At 36.9% G+C, this 14,404-nt stretch overlaps 1 protein-coding gene across 4 annotated transcripts in view; it reads right to left on the reverse strand.

The window, feature by feature from the left end:
• Positions 1-14,404, reverse strand: part of brd9 (bromodomain containing 9) — a 72,097-nt gene that overhangs the window by 14,801 nt on the left and 42,892 nt on the right. For 3 of the 4 annotated variants that reach the window (XM_072283449.1, XM_072283451.1, XM_072283450.1), the window contains exons 11-16: positions 13,733-13,865; positions 11,151-11,262; positions 10,310-10,369; positions 9,096-9,167; positions 7,655-7,763; positions 6,041-6,211 (exon numbers count right to left, since the gene is read on the reverse strand). In XM_072283449.1, the coding sequence (XP_072139550.1) occupies positions 6,041-6,211; positions 7,655-7,763; positions 9,096-9,167; positions 10,310-10,369; positions 11,151-11,262; positions 13,733-13,865 (657 nt within the window). The remainder of the gene's footprint in view (positions 1-6,040; positions 6,212-7,654; positions 7,764-9,095; positions 9,168-10,309; positions 10,370-11,150; positions 11,263-13,732; positions 13,866-14,404) is intronic. The other variant, XM_072283452.1, reaches the window with a different exon arrangement.

Genomic DNA, 14,404 nt, shown 5'->3' on the forward strand with positions numbered 1-14,404 from the left:
CAGGATAGCCTTTAAATATCTGGGTTGGTTATATGCATTTAAACAAAGGTAATGGGATTAAGAGTACAGACTGTGTGGAGGATAAACACTAATATGGATAGACTGGCTCAATAACTTTTCACGTTTCAATTTCTTTGTAATTTCAAGTTGAGCAGAGTACCTGGCATCAGAAAGCAGGAATAATAATTACAGCATCACATCTTTATACTAAAATTAGGTGGGAAACATTAATGATAGTTTATTTTCAAACAGCAATTAGAAGTATAAAAATTGTACAATTGTTTTCTGTTCTGGCAAGTTTTCATTATGCTCAATTACAATCTGCAAAATGATGTGAGTCTCACGTTTAACAATCTGCTACTCAATAATTTGGGAGACATGAAATTGGACATTGACTTTTACTCAAGGGGGATGATGTACAGAAATAAAGAATATAGCAAGGCCTTGAACTATTCAGTTCAGTAGAAACAAAACAGAAATGCTGGAAGAACTCAGCCAGTCAGTGGAAAGAGAAACTAGTTAATGTTTTTGTGTCAAAGACCTTACATCAGAACTGATGGCAAACTGATTATAATTGACTATGAACATACAATTTCATAAATTTCAGTTTAGCTACCCATGGAGTCAGAAAGACACTAAAGAGAGATAATATAAAATGTTTTTAAAGTAACCAAAACGAGATGATTTGGCACATCACCAAAAGCAAAATGGGGAAAAAAAAGTCAACTGAACTAAAACAAAACTGGAAAATTCAAGCACCAAGAATATCCAAGGCTGAGATGCATTTTTGGATGAGGAAACAAAGGTTTGGAGCATAAATAAATAAATCTGGGCAAAAAATAGTTGAATTGGTGAATTAAATCACTCAATATTTTAATGAACAGCCAAACAGGTTTAAAACTCTGCCATGGACGGCTCCAAGCCTGTCTGTGAAAGGAGAAGGGTCGGGCATGGGGTGAGCAGCTCCATCCTGTAAAAGCTTAGAATCTCAGAAACACCGACAGAAGTTTCAGGACAGAAGACTCCGGCAATCCGCTGTTGGCAGCCTATGCCCCAGTCGGAGTAACGGGCTTAATTATGTAACTACACTTGGCAACAACACGTTTAAGGGGATATATGGCCTCCTCATACTCATATGTATTATTTACTATCAGAAATAATTGCAAAATAAATCTGCTAGTAACTAGCATAATTGAATTTTATACTTGAGTTTTCCATCTGTAGCTTCAATCTATTACACTAACAAGAATTTTTAGAACCTTCCTCTCTAAGCACTCCCAGTTAAAGGTGGTGTTATAGATGTGCAGGGACCGTCAGTTCTTTGCCAACAGGCCCAGCTATTCAATACTGGATGTCAAGCCCGTCCTTGTCCTCTGCCCTTGGCTACCCATGCTAACTGCACATTGCCTATACACACCTACTCCCAATAAAAGAAAAATAATCAAAAACTAAATACATCAATCTATTTTGGTACTGTCATAAAGACGATGGATTTAGCAGTCTTAGAAGATAATGAAAACTACTTCCATTTGAAGGACCTCGAAACAACTTAAGACAAATTAAAGTTGTATTTTGACTTCATGTAACACAGAGTTAGGTGTAGCATTACAATCTCAAAAAATGATTGCCCCTTTTGAAGGATTATACTAGCAACAGGAAGAGATCTTTGATGTTTTTTTAGGACTACAAAAAGATGCTGCCCTTGTCATTGAACATTCCTACTTTCCATGTACTAAATAAAAATCACTTGTAAGCTCAACACAGATCTTAACCAAATAGCATATAATTTTTCTGTCACCCTCAAGTAAATCTGAAATCTAATTTCACATGTGACTTTGTTTGACATCAATAATTCGGGAGGTACTTATGGACAGAAGAGAGTCCACTACTTTTGGCTTGTAAGTTTACAAACTCAACAGAGGATCTCTGAATTCACATCTTTTTTTCTAGTCTTGATGAAGGATCTCAGCCTGAAATGAAGACTCATTACTCTTTTCCATAGATGCTACCTGGCCTGCTGAGATCCTTCAGCATTTTGTGTGTGTTGCTCTGGATTTCCAGCATCTGCAGATTTTCTTGTGTTTGTAGGAAAATCAATGTCACTTTTGAAGCGGGCCGAATTATGTGCATAGTTTCCTGTAGCCTATTTTCTCTCAAAGGGAATGTTGGATGATAAAATGTTTATGATATAAACTTGAGTTTACTGATGCTATAAAGAGTCTTAATATCTTAACAACATTTATGCTTGAATAATTATCAAGCAGTTTATTCAGGTTCTCACTTAAACTGAGAAACTTCTTTATTAACTACAGAGGGAGCATTTAACAGTCCTATAAATTTTGTCAATACAACTGGTCATTAAATATTTGCATGACCAAGTGTCTAAATCACAACCATCAAATACAGGGTGATCCTACCCCTAGGTATCAGTATTTGCATTATGAAGTGTGTATAGATAAAATATAAACAGTTTCAGGAAACAAATACCTCTTTAGTCCAAAAATTGCTTGAAGTAACTAATGGTAAATATATTTTATAATTAACAACTACAGTTACTAATTTTCACAACTATTTTCTTTAATATTGGGCAGCACTTGAGTGGGGAGTTTTATCTCAAGGCACACCAAATGAATTTGCAACTGGAGCTCATTAACACTGACATCATTATTGAGCTGGAAAAGGAAGTGCCAGTGCCCTCTTTGGAATTGGGTTATTTCTCCAACATTTTATTACTTTACCAGTTTAGTTCTGCGCTGCTGCTTTGAAGGATCCACTCTTTATTATAAAATATTAATTCATCACCTGGAGCAGATTTGCATCTAAGCCAGCATGCAACATTCAGTGGACTTCACAGTTCTGGTTCAGACTTTTATCCACATAATTTCAATGCTATCTCCAAAATGACATGATCCAATTTATAATTCATACAAATTCAACAGGAATATTTTTTAAGATGGTATTACTGATCTGAATTATCCTCATTAATGTTAGTTTCATCCAAACCAGTGAGCCAAACTGCTGCACACAAGTCTGCCTCCATCCCTCATTATCCAATCCTATCAGCATTACCTTCTATTCCTTTCTGTTCTGTCTCTTCCTTGACCGGAACAAAAGCAATGGATCAAATGCTTAGATAGATATTTTAGTTTAAATACCTGAAGCTGGAAACTGGACTAAATATGGCACACTGCAAAGGAGGCGTGTGAGGTAGTCAAAGGACTGAGAAAAGGCAACTAAAGATCTGGTGCAGGAACATTGGATTTTTGTATTGAACCCACTGCTGCTACTCCTTTAGGGTTTGGAGGTATTAACAAAATACAGATTGACAACAGTTTACAATAATACCTGCAATTCCCAAACTAACAGCATAAATTCAAAATGTAGATGCGTGTGCTTTACTTGCAAAGCAATACTAGCAGATAAGGTTATCATTAATCTTATCAGTGTCAATGCTACCTTGCTTAGGGCTCTGGATGCCTTACCAGGAAAGAGAGTGATAATGAAATCAGTCTTAAACAGGGTCATTAGAGCATTATACATAGGGTCTCATTACCAACAACACTGCTGTGTCGGAATCTGGTGAGAACCCTTCTACCCCTGCTGCTGTATTGAGAACAGGACATGAAGCCCTCCTTTCCTGCTAGTAGTATGGCTCCTGCAGATGACTTCTCCCAGCTCATCAGCAAAACAGTAAAAAATCTTCCTATTCTAATGTCTTTATGTTCCTTTTCAAGCTGGTTGGGGTCCTATCAGGATCTTCGATCTACAGCGACACTCAAAAACTACTCATTCGTCAATGGAACTAGGTTAGAAAATTCACTACGCAACTCGTAATTAATTAAAGCTTGCACTTTATTATCTCTGTACAAACAGCAATGTAACTATGTTGACTTTGGGCCAACACTGGTTCTGCACAACAGTACGTTCCCATTCTTGGAGCTCACCAATCGGCCGCATTTCAGTATGTCCAGGTTCAGCTTGAAGTTGGGTGACTTCGGGGCCTGCGTGGCCCCGTGGACATAAATTCTTGCCAGTGTCACGCACTAAAGCATAGCGGGAGTCAGAACATCGAAGACAGGGCTCTGCACTCGTTAATCAATTTGCTGATTCTCGAGTTGGAGAACTTGAAATAAAAGCCACGTTTCAGACTGCGTTAAAACAGCAACTGTTGTCTTCCCTATCAATGTTGAAGGAGCGATATCTCCCTTGTGAGAGTGGGAATGAGAGAGGGGGAATGAGGGAGAGAGAGGGGGAGGGGGGGGAGAGAGAGAGAGAGAGAGAGAGAGAGACACACAGAGACAGAGAGAGCGCTTGCGCTTGTAGGATATCAAAAATGTTGTTGGAGTGGGCAGTTAGTTTTTGATGTACTACAGACTGTGGTCTCTCTTTAAGGGCTTTCCTGTTGCTGGCATATTGGGTGGTGGGAATGCCGATGCTTTATGCTAGAATAAGTGGGGGGAGAGTTGATGCTGCTGGGTTGTGGGTAGGGTTCTTACATCTTTTTTCTACTATTCATTCTTTGCTTTTTTTCTTTGTTTCGAGGATGTCTGAAGAGAGTAAGAATTTCAGGTCGTATATTGTAAATGTTCTCTGATATTAAATGGAACTACTGAACTATCGAAATTCCTGCCCTCTATTGTGCTCCAGCAACAATGCATTGTTTCAAAGCTCAGCGTGAAGAGACCAATCTTTGAGGGGTGATGAGAATGTCTGTTGGATCCAAGTGACCTGTCAACACATGAAATATGTGCTGCTGGTCCCATGCAATGGCTTTTATTCCTCTTGCCAACTCATCACTGAACATTTGTACTGCTCCATATGGCTTGCCCAACACCAGCCCTCAGCAATCCATTGCTACTTGTATGCCACTGAAAGACATGTGTATGCTGCAGATTCTTGGCACAGCACTGCACAGCCAGTGTGACAGGCAGGAGTTCACACTAGATACCCAACATAGCTGCGCTTATCTTAAACAGAGACCCTTTTTAAAAAATGTAGTAGACATACGTATCTGGAGGGCCAAGTGTACTATAACAAATCAGGGCTCTGAGTAGCATTAAGCAGGGTACCAGGAAAATAAGAAATAATTCTTACTCATTCTCTCCCATGCCATTGTGGTTTTGTTGTGATGAAATGTTTTTTTTAATCTAAAGTTTAAAATATGCTACAATAATAACCATAAAACAACTTACTTGTACACCAAGTTTCCTATTAAACTTTTGAAACAGCATATATAATAGGTATAAATAGATAGGTATAAACAAAAATGAACCAGAGGAAAATACTTCAGTCTTCTAGAAATGCATCTTAGACAAAGGCGATCTTATATTTTATACAAACATTATTTTTTTAAAACCGTAATATCTCTCATGTGGGAACAGGGCTTTGTGCAAGTATAGCTTAGACAAAATGAGTTGAATAACATAACGTAAGTTGCAGTGGACAGATGACATAGAGAATATAAATGGAGTATTAAACCCTGAGGTTTGGCAGAAACATTACTAGCAGCAAAGGTTTGACTCCTACTGACAAAAGTATTTCAACTGGCAAACTCCACTTCTACAATCATTAAAGTAATTAAGAATGACCTTAAAGAACCAGAAATGTTAAATTCAATCTCCACTGCAAGTTAAGCGAGAGAGGTGTACAAGGCAATTTCAGAATTGATACCTGAATACATTTCTTCACAGAAATTAATAATGCATGGAATAATCTTCTGTGCTGGTTAGTGGAGACATTAGCTCTGGAATCATTCAAATATCAACTGAATTAGTGAGGAAGCAGAAGAGTGGGGTGAAGAACAAAAAGAATAAATAGCAATAGGATTCAAAAGGAAGAGTATCAAGCTTAAATAGCCTCCGTCATCTGCATTTATCTTCAACTTTTAAGTCTACAGAATGGCAGAACATGCCGAGACACAAATATTGCATACTTTTCGCCAAACAGCTAAAGAGGCTTTTGTTGAAAAGTTACTGAAGAATAATCAATTTATATTCATCAGGTGCAAACTGGACCAAAACTATTTTAACTTAGCTTATACCTAGGTGGTGCTGCTCACGGTCGGAGTTGCTGGAGATTGAGCTGAGATTTGAAGAAGGTCGGGAACCGACACGTTCTGTCTGAGCCTCATGCAAATCCTGCAACAATTTGGTGGTCTCATCTAGATTTCTCTGGTTATCATCGTGATCAGGCTCCTTCTTCACTACTTTCCCTAAAATGTGACAAATTTTAAATTAAAGTACAGTTTAAGTAGCTTTAGAAAGCTGGTTAAACTCTCAAGGGATAAGGTAAATAAAATTCTATCTGCACAAATAGAGCAAAATATAAAAGTTTTTTTTCCCAGAAAACCAGGAATTTTTCTGCTCATTAGAAAAGGTTGTTAGAAGTGAGAAATAGAACATTTCTCATTTCAGTAACCTCCATTACTATTATCATCTGGTCTTATGAGGAACATTGCTCAGTTAGTAAAAAAAATTATAGATCCCAGATCAATCTACAAATCAAACCCATCAGCAACATGATTGCCGACTCAATTTTTTTTTAATGGAAACAATGCAGACATGAAGAGAGCGACTTTCAACTCAACTGGTTTCAAAGTTGTATTCCAGGGTAAATTAATGAGCTAATCAAATAACTAAACAATTTACAGAAGTCACAGCATTTCAGTGTTTGGATTTTGGTGTAAATATTTTATCTATAATCATATAAAATTTGCCAATGTCGGACATTTCTTTTTGCTGAAATGATTCAGAATGAGAAGTTTTCAAACTACTGAGCCACAGAAATTATTTAGTATTGGATCTGCAGTGCTGTGAAAACTAAGATGAAAGCTCTACCATTCAAGAAATAATGCAGGAAAGCAACAGCAAAAAAAAATCAAGCAAGAAATTCTCATTTGAGAAGACCTGAAAATTCCATAGATCAAAGAAAGGTATGTCTGTAAGAAATAGCAATTCCAACAGACATCAAAAGGTGTTAATTTTGCAATTTAACTATGAAGGCAAAATTAAAACAAGTCAGAGAAACTGCTTTGAACTTACTGTTGGGTATTGGTAATTTTTACGCAGTCAATAAAAACTCCACTTCGTATTCTTGACACAAATTGCAAGTAAATAGAGTGTACGCCACATCCTTAAGAAACTTAATAGCCCAATGTTTACAGCTGGCGATTTGGAAACAGTCAGTAGGTCATAGTTCTGCTAAATTAAAAACTATACTATTGCAACACAACTATCTTCATGCTTCTATTAGTTCACCTGCTTGCATTACTGAAATCGTTAGATTATATAAAGGCCAAGATGACACTCTTGAGGAACTTCCATCAATAGTTTGCTTGACATCAACCTCAAGCCCTGATGATAGCATCCCTCAGAAGTTGAGCAAAGAGAGAAAATGATTATGAAGTTTAAATATACTCCAGTCTGTCATATGTGACAATGAAAAACAAAAGTTAATTATGGCAATCCCAATTAAGACTTTGCAACAAGATGATCTACTTTTGGTTTCATAAGATTATTTCCCCTAAGGAAAAGGGTTAAATATTCATGACTCTTTTGAAAAAGCATTTTTTTATTTGATGGTTGCTGTTTACATTAGGATTAAGATGGAACCAACCAACATGAAAGGCCATGTTCCAAGTGCAACATGCACTTACCTAGTGAGTTCAGTAAAGAAATATCTAAGGAAACATCAGAATAAGACTTCACAGGAATGAAATCCAGACCAGGCCGGTTGTCGCCTGTACTGCCATTTGCCTCTCCAGCCTATAACAAAGAACAAAGTACAATTTTTAAAAGTCATAACACGGAACCTTGATTATTAACCAGTAATTCTCATAAATTCTAGATGAATGTACCACTTTCCAGTTTAAAAATATTCTACACAATACTGATCTACTTGCATTAACCCACTAATACAGATAGATTTTTGTTAAATAGTCTCAATTCAGGAAGATGAAGATCTTTCCAAAACCAGGTAATACATGCAATTGTAATTATTCATTTCACACAAGCCTGTTTTTGAAACACTCTGCTGACTCGCTACTGCTAGAAGAATTGGCCCAAACCCTCACAACCTTCTTGATCAATAACGTATAATAGAACGTGGTATACAAGGAGAATAAAAATCATCAACTGAATAATGGATAACTGAAAAGTGAAACACTCAAATCTGATGAAGTGACATGTTGACTTTCCTGAGCTGCTAATCGACCAACTGTGAGTTAAATTTTTCTTGAAAATTAACTTTTGCAGACTTGAAGGTGGCAAATATACACTTTGTACAATCCCATTTAACTTTGTGCTTAAAAATTTCATACAAGATGCAAGTTCAGCATTCATAACAAAGTTCTGTATTCCAGCTTTCTAAACTGCCTATCCCTCACCTGAATTTTATGTGCACAGTTCTCAAAAGTACTTTTACACTTTCTGAAGGTATTTTTTTCTTCCAAGCTATTAAACGTTTTGATCCAGACATTTATAGATATGTAGACGGCTTTCCCCCAAACCACCCCTCTCCCTTCATTTCTCATAGGCAACAGTTGCTGCTAAAACATTCGGTGATTGTTGGACACTTCACCAGTGTGACATTTTTTCTGCTTAGCAGCTTCTAAACAAATAACCACAGTCATGGTCACAGGATTGACCAATATGTCTGACAGCCACAGAATGTTGCGCCTATTCTGAGCGTTATAGATCTCTATGATAGGATTTCCATGCTACATCAGCTCTAATTTGCAAACTCAAGTACCAGACAGTTCCACTGTCTTCACAAGACCTGCCCAAACTTCCCTAAAAACAACAAAACCACCTCTTCAAAAATTAAACATTTTGGACAAATGTATGTTGTACTTAATGGAATTGAATGATTTCACTGTTCTATATTATAGCATGATCCTACCTTCTGTTCATTATGAGAGCTTATTCCAAGCAAACTGGCCACTAAATACACCAGTCACTTTTTAAAGTACTTAATGTGATCTAAAGTGGGTTCAGTAGTCTTGAACTTGTGAAAGGCATGAATAAGCTAAGTCTTCAAATCAAATTTATTACTCGTGGTGTTTTTATTATAGTTATTGTACATTCTAGTTCTCTTACCATTATTGGTTTTGATATCTCTGTACAGACAGGTTGCATCTTGGGTTCCTCTTTTATAAAAATAGCTGGAGCCTACAAATAAAAAACAGTTAAGGCGTTGAAGTTTCTGAGGAAACAAAAAGTGAGTCAGTAGCAGAAAAGATAAATACACTTGAATTAGAAAATAGAGGCAGTGAAAGACTAAAAATAGAGATTCATTGCTTTGTAAAGCCGGAATAATGCCAGGGATGTTACCACTGTATGACAATAAGCTGCAGTAAAGGCTGGCACAATTGAATCTACACCTAGTATCCACAACTATGTGTTTAGCCTCTGCCAGAAATGGCTGCTTATATATGCAAAGTGTTCTACATTAACAATAGTTAGCATCAATATACATTAATTTTTCTGGGTCTGATCGGTAGGCTGGTGGCGAACTGTTTTGCTGATGTTTAGGGCTTGCCTGGGGTATTGTAAGCAAAGTAGTAGTTAAAAGCTGCTTGTAGATCTTCTTTTGAGTGTGCAACTAAAAACAATTATCTGCATAACAGAGTTCAATTGATCAGCACCAAAGTTACTTTATTTCTTGCACGGAGATGACAATATCATCAGTCTAATATTATCCTGCTGTATGCCATTTCCATTGGCAACTGGCTTAGAGGGAAATCTGTTGCACAGGATGGAAGCAGTCACCTGATTGTAGAAGAATCCTGAAACTGAGATAAATTTGTTTGGTATTCTTATTCAGACAGGCTATTCAAGTGACTCTCACTTTGTGAAAGGTAGTCGAAAACTTTAATCATATTAAGGAAGGCTAAACAGAGCTTCAGGTGTTCTCAACGTTTTTTCTTGTATATGCCTGGCTGAGGAAAAAATCATGTTGCTGTTGCTTCACGACACTCTGGGAGTACTTCCTACATCCGGTGGGGGGGGGGGAGGGGGGTTGGGGTTGCAGGAACCTACACAAGTTTCTAAAAATTATCTTCCCAGTGAAAAACAGAGATGTCAAAGTCTCAACAGCTGTGACCCTTCGACCCATTTACCTTGTGAAAACAGTGGGAATATCTTCAGGTTATCAGGAGCAGCAAAAGGAGGGTGTTTGCCACAGCTTCTACCCATACTCTACTTCTGTGTTTTAACTAGCTTTCCATCATGACTTAATTTGCATCTTGTGGTTAGTATTGATATTAAATCTTCAGTTTCCCGTAAAGAAAATCTTAGGGCAAGCTACGCACCTGCACTTCATCAAGATTCATTTTCGTATCTTTATTTGTTTTTTGCTCAACGTTTCTCTTCTGAAAAAGAAAGGATTCAAACACAGTTAAGCTATTATAAATTGTTTGTAGCTCATTCAGCTCAACTGCTTTTTGCAATATTTATGCTACACATCAGTCTTTACTTCCTAATCTACCAGCATAATCGTCTATCTCTTTCTCTCACAGGTTCTTGGGTAGATCTGACCAAATCACATCAATACTTTTCATTCCAGTCAATGCAAGTGGCACCAAACTGCATGTTCTAATTATTGCCTGCGTATATTAAAATAGTAGGATTTCCTGGTGTCAGCTATGAAGTGCAGCTATTTGTTACAGGGGTCTTTGAGTGGCACTAAAATAGATCTGTGGCATCAAATGCTCAGAAGAGCAAGGGCTGCAGGAAGTATGGAAATACAAGCTGTTCCATAAAACATACAGTATGTTACCCCTTCTGGAAATTTATTCATTTCCTTTCATTGACAGTGGTTCTAAGTAATAGAACTGCACTATGGGAGTGTCTTTCTCAAAAGACAGTGGCAATCCAAATGGGCAGCACCATGTTCTCCACTGCAATTGGAATGGGTAATAAATTCTGACCCTGCCAGTCATAAGTATCATTGTAGATATTTGTCCAAATGTCAAATGGTTATGTTCAGTTATGTAACTTGAATCCACTCTGGAGCTGTGCTAGAAAGGTGGGTATTCCAATGCCCTATTAAATCAAACAAATTTTGCACTCTCTCTAGAGATGTTGCATGATCCACTAGATAACTTGCAGTCCTTATCAATGTCTATTACAGCCACGCAAAATTGTTCTTACCTGTGATAAGTGGTAGACGGTCTTGGAATGTTCCCCTGCTGTGATTTGGTTCAGTAAATCATCAACCATTTTCTTTGTGGAGCTTCCACAATCTTTAACAAACTCTTGCAAACTGCAGAAAAAAAATTTAAAATACACAATGGAAAGGAAATTTAGACTCTCTAAAAAAATCCTACAAAATTACATTCAAAACTTAAAATGTCATATTACAACTTTCTGTTGTTTCTGTATTTTAATGTTGTAGAATCTTAAGAGTATTTACTAAAATAAATGTTATCTATTATGTGAAAAAGCATTAATTGGCAGCAAATATACATAGTGATATTTAGTCAAGAGTATCTTTTTTACGTTAACTGTTGCTGCCATCTGCTGGACATATTCCACATCTTAGGAATATGCTGCACAGTAGCACAATTTGTGATTCATGAATCAGAATCAGGTTTATTATCACCAGCATGTGTCGTGAAATTTGTTAACTTAGCAGCAGCAGTATAATATAGAAGAAAATAAATAAATAAGTAAATCAATTACTGTAATACTGAAGATTAAACATTGTGTAAAAAAACAGAATATATATATTTAAAAAGTGAGGTAGTGTTCATGGGTTCAAAGTCCATTTAAGAATCAGATGGCAGAGGGGAAGAATTTGTTCCTGAATCACTGAGTGTGCGCCTTCAGGCTTCTGTACCTCCTACGTGATGGTAACAGAGAGAAAAGGGCACGCCCTGGGTGCTGGAGGTCCTTAATAATGGACACTGCTTTTCTGAGACACCACTCCTTCAAGATGTCCTGGGTACTTTGTAGGCTAGTACCCAAGATGGAGCTGACTAAATTTACAACCCTCTGCAGCTTCTTTCAGTCCTGTGCAGTAGCACCCCCCCCCCGCTTCACTGTCAGAATGCTCTCCATGGTACATCACCATCCACATTCAAATACGGTAGGATGTGAAGTTGATAGATGGCAAGTAACATTTGCACACATGTAGCAAGCAATGGCAACATCCAACAAGAGCCTCCTTTTAACAGTCCTTTTGCAATGCTGAGTGGGCAGCAGGTAGTAATAAGGCTTCATTGATGTGGCTTCACTTCCAATATATACTGGTAGCTTTTGACAATTCAAAGTTGTTCAAGATAATTTCACCATTTTAAAATATCTTGCATATTTAGGTATTAAGGAACAACTAAAGTGGTTAAATTTCATAAATTAACAAGTGTATAGTTTGTGTTCATGTTTTTGCTGCTTATATACAATATACCTGTGATGCTGCAAGTAAGTTTTTCACTTCAGCTGTGCATACATATAAGTGCATATGACAATAAACTTGACTCAGACTTGATTTACTTGTATTTACAACTTGATTCTAAGTACAGGTGCATATTCCTTTATCCGAAATTCTGAAATCCAAAAAGCTCCGAAAACCGAAGTTTTTTTTGCCAACAGCTGATGTCACTCAGGTGTGACGCGGCAGCACCAGCAGAGGCTGCCAGACGTCAGTTGTGGCTCAGCACTCGTACTGGTTACACGTGCATTTGTTGTGCACTGATATTTTGCGTTCACTGTTGACTTTATGTTTAATTTCACTGTGAAAATGTCAAAAAGAGCTGCAGATACCCCTATGGGTAACAATGAGAAAAAGAGAAGGAAGCATCTATCATTATCAATAACGCAGAAAGTGGAGTTATTGCAGAAGCTTGATCGTGTTGTGTTTGTGCAGCGTCTTACTGAAGAAAATAGTGTCGGAACTACCACTGTATATGATTTAAATAAACAGAAAGACAAGTTACTAAAGTTTTATAGTGACAATGACGTTCTACATTTATTCCAATAAGTCATTTACCATGTGTTTGATTTGGTTCGTTTGAAGCTGAATATTTTTATGTTTTATTGAATGTTTTCATTGGAAATAAAAAATTTTCTTGTCATTATTCCCTAAACAATACAGTATAACAACTATTTACATAGCATTTACATTGTATTAGGTATTATAAGTAACCTAGAGATAATTTAAAGTATACGGGAGGATGTGTGTAGGGTTGGTGCGCCGCCGGGTCCTAAAGTCCACCGCACTGAGACAGGTTAAATAAGGGACTTGAGCATACGTGTTTTTTGGTATGGGGGGGGGGGGGGTTGAAATCTGAAAAATTCTTAATTCCGAATTGCAACTAGCCCCAAGGATTTCGGATAAGGGATTGTGGACCCGTATTTTTCTACATGAAATATTAAAGCAATCAACCATCAGGCTCTTTAATCAAAATGAATAACTACACTCACTTGATGCCTCATTGAAATGTTCCCACAAGCAATGATCTCACCATTAAGGACTCTTTATCTCATTTTTCTTGTTATTGATTGCTACTTATTTATATTTGTATTTGCACAGTTTGTTGTCTTCTGCACTCTGGTTGATCTTTCACTGATCCTATATTAGCTACTATTCTCTAGATTTGCTGAGTGTGCCCCACAGGAAAATTAATCTTAGGGTTGTTTGTATATGGTGACATATGTACTTCTATAGTAAAACTTACTTTGAACTTCAAAAACTAAATGCTTACTCTACAGCACATATCTATGACTTGTATTACCTTAAGGCACACTGAACCCCAGTTTCTTCTCCATATGTGGAATACAGCAATTCTGTCTCCTCTGGAGTCAGATTTGGGAAGATGGTGTTGTTTTGGATGGACTGTGCAGTGTACACACAGTTGAGATAAGTAACTGCAGTGGATAAAGAAAAGTCTTAATGCTGTTGCATTCAATACGTCTCATATTAAACATGAAAGCAAGAAACACTAGTTCTGATAAATTCAAGCATTTTATTACATTTAACTTATCTAGAGATACAGTGTGGAATAGACCCTTCCAGCCCTTTGAGCCAAACCACCCAGTATCCACTGACAATCCCCAAATGACCCTAAACTAACCATGGGACAATTTACAATGACCAATTAACCTACTAATCGTTAAGTCTTTGTAATGTAATTCAATTTTTAAGGCAGTACAGCAATATCTCTCAAATTTTTAAAAATATACAGGAATATCTCCCTCAAATTATAACTTATTTCCCCATACCCAATTTTCTCAGTTTTTTCTCAAAATTATTTTAATGTCTTGATGGAATCATGAGATTAAATAAAAAAGCAAAGAATAACAAAGACATTTCACATGTGTAATATATATTGTAAAAGATACCAAAAAAATTGGCATATGTAAATTCAGTAAATAACAATGTACTAAATTACTTAGCACAGAGAGGC

Source organism: Mobula birostris, chromosome 19 (genome assembly GCF_030028105.1).
Source record: "Mobula birostris isolate sMobBir1 chromosome 19, sMobBir1.hap1, whole genome shotgun sequence".
NCBI classification, from domain to species: Eukaryota; Metazoa; Chordata; class Chondrichthyes; order Myliobatiformes; family Myliobatidae; genus Mobula; species Mobula birostris.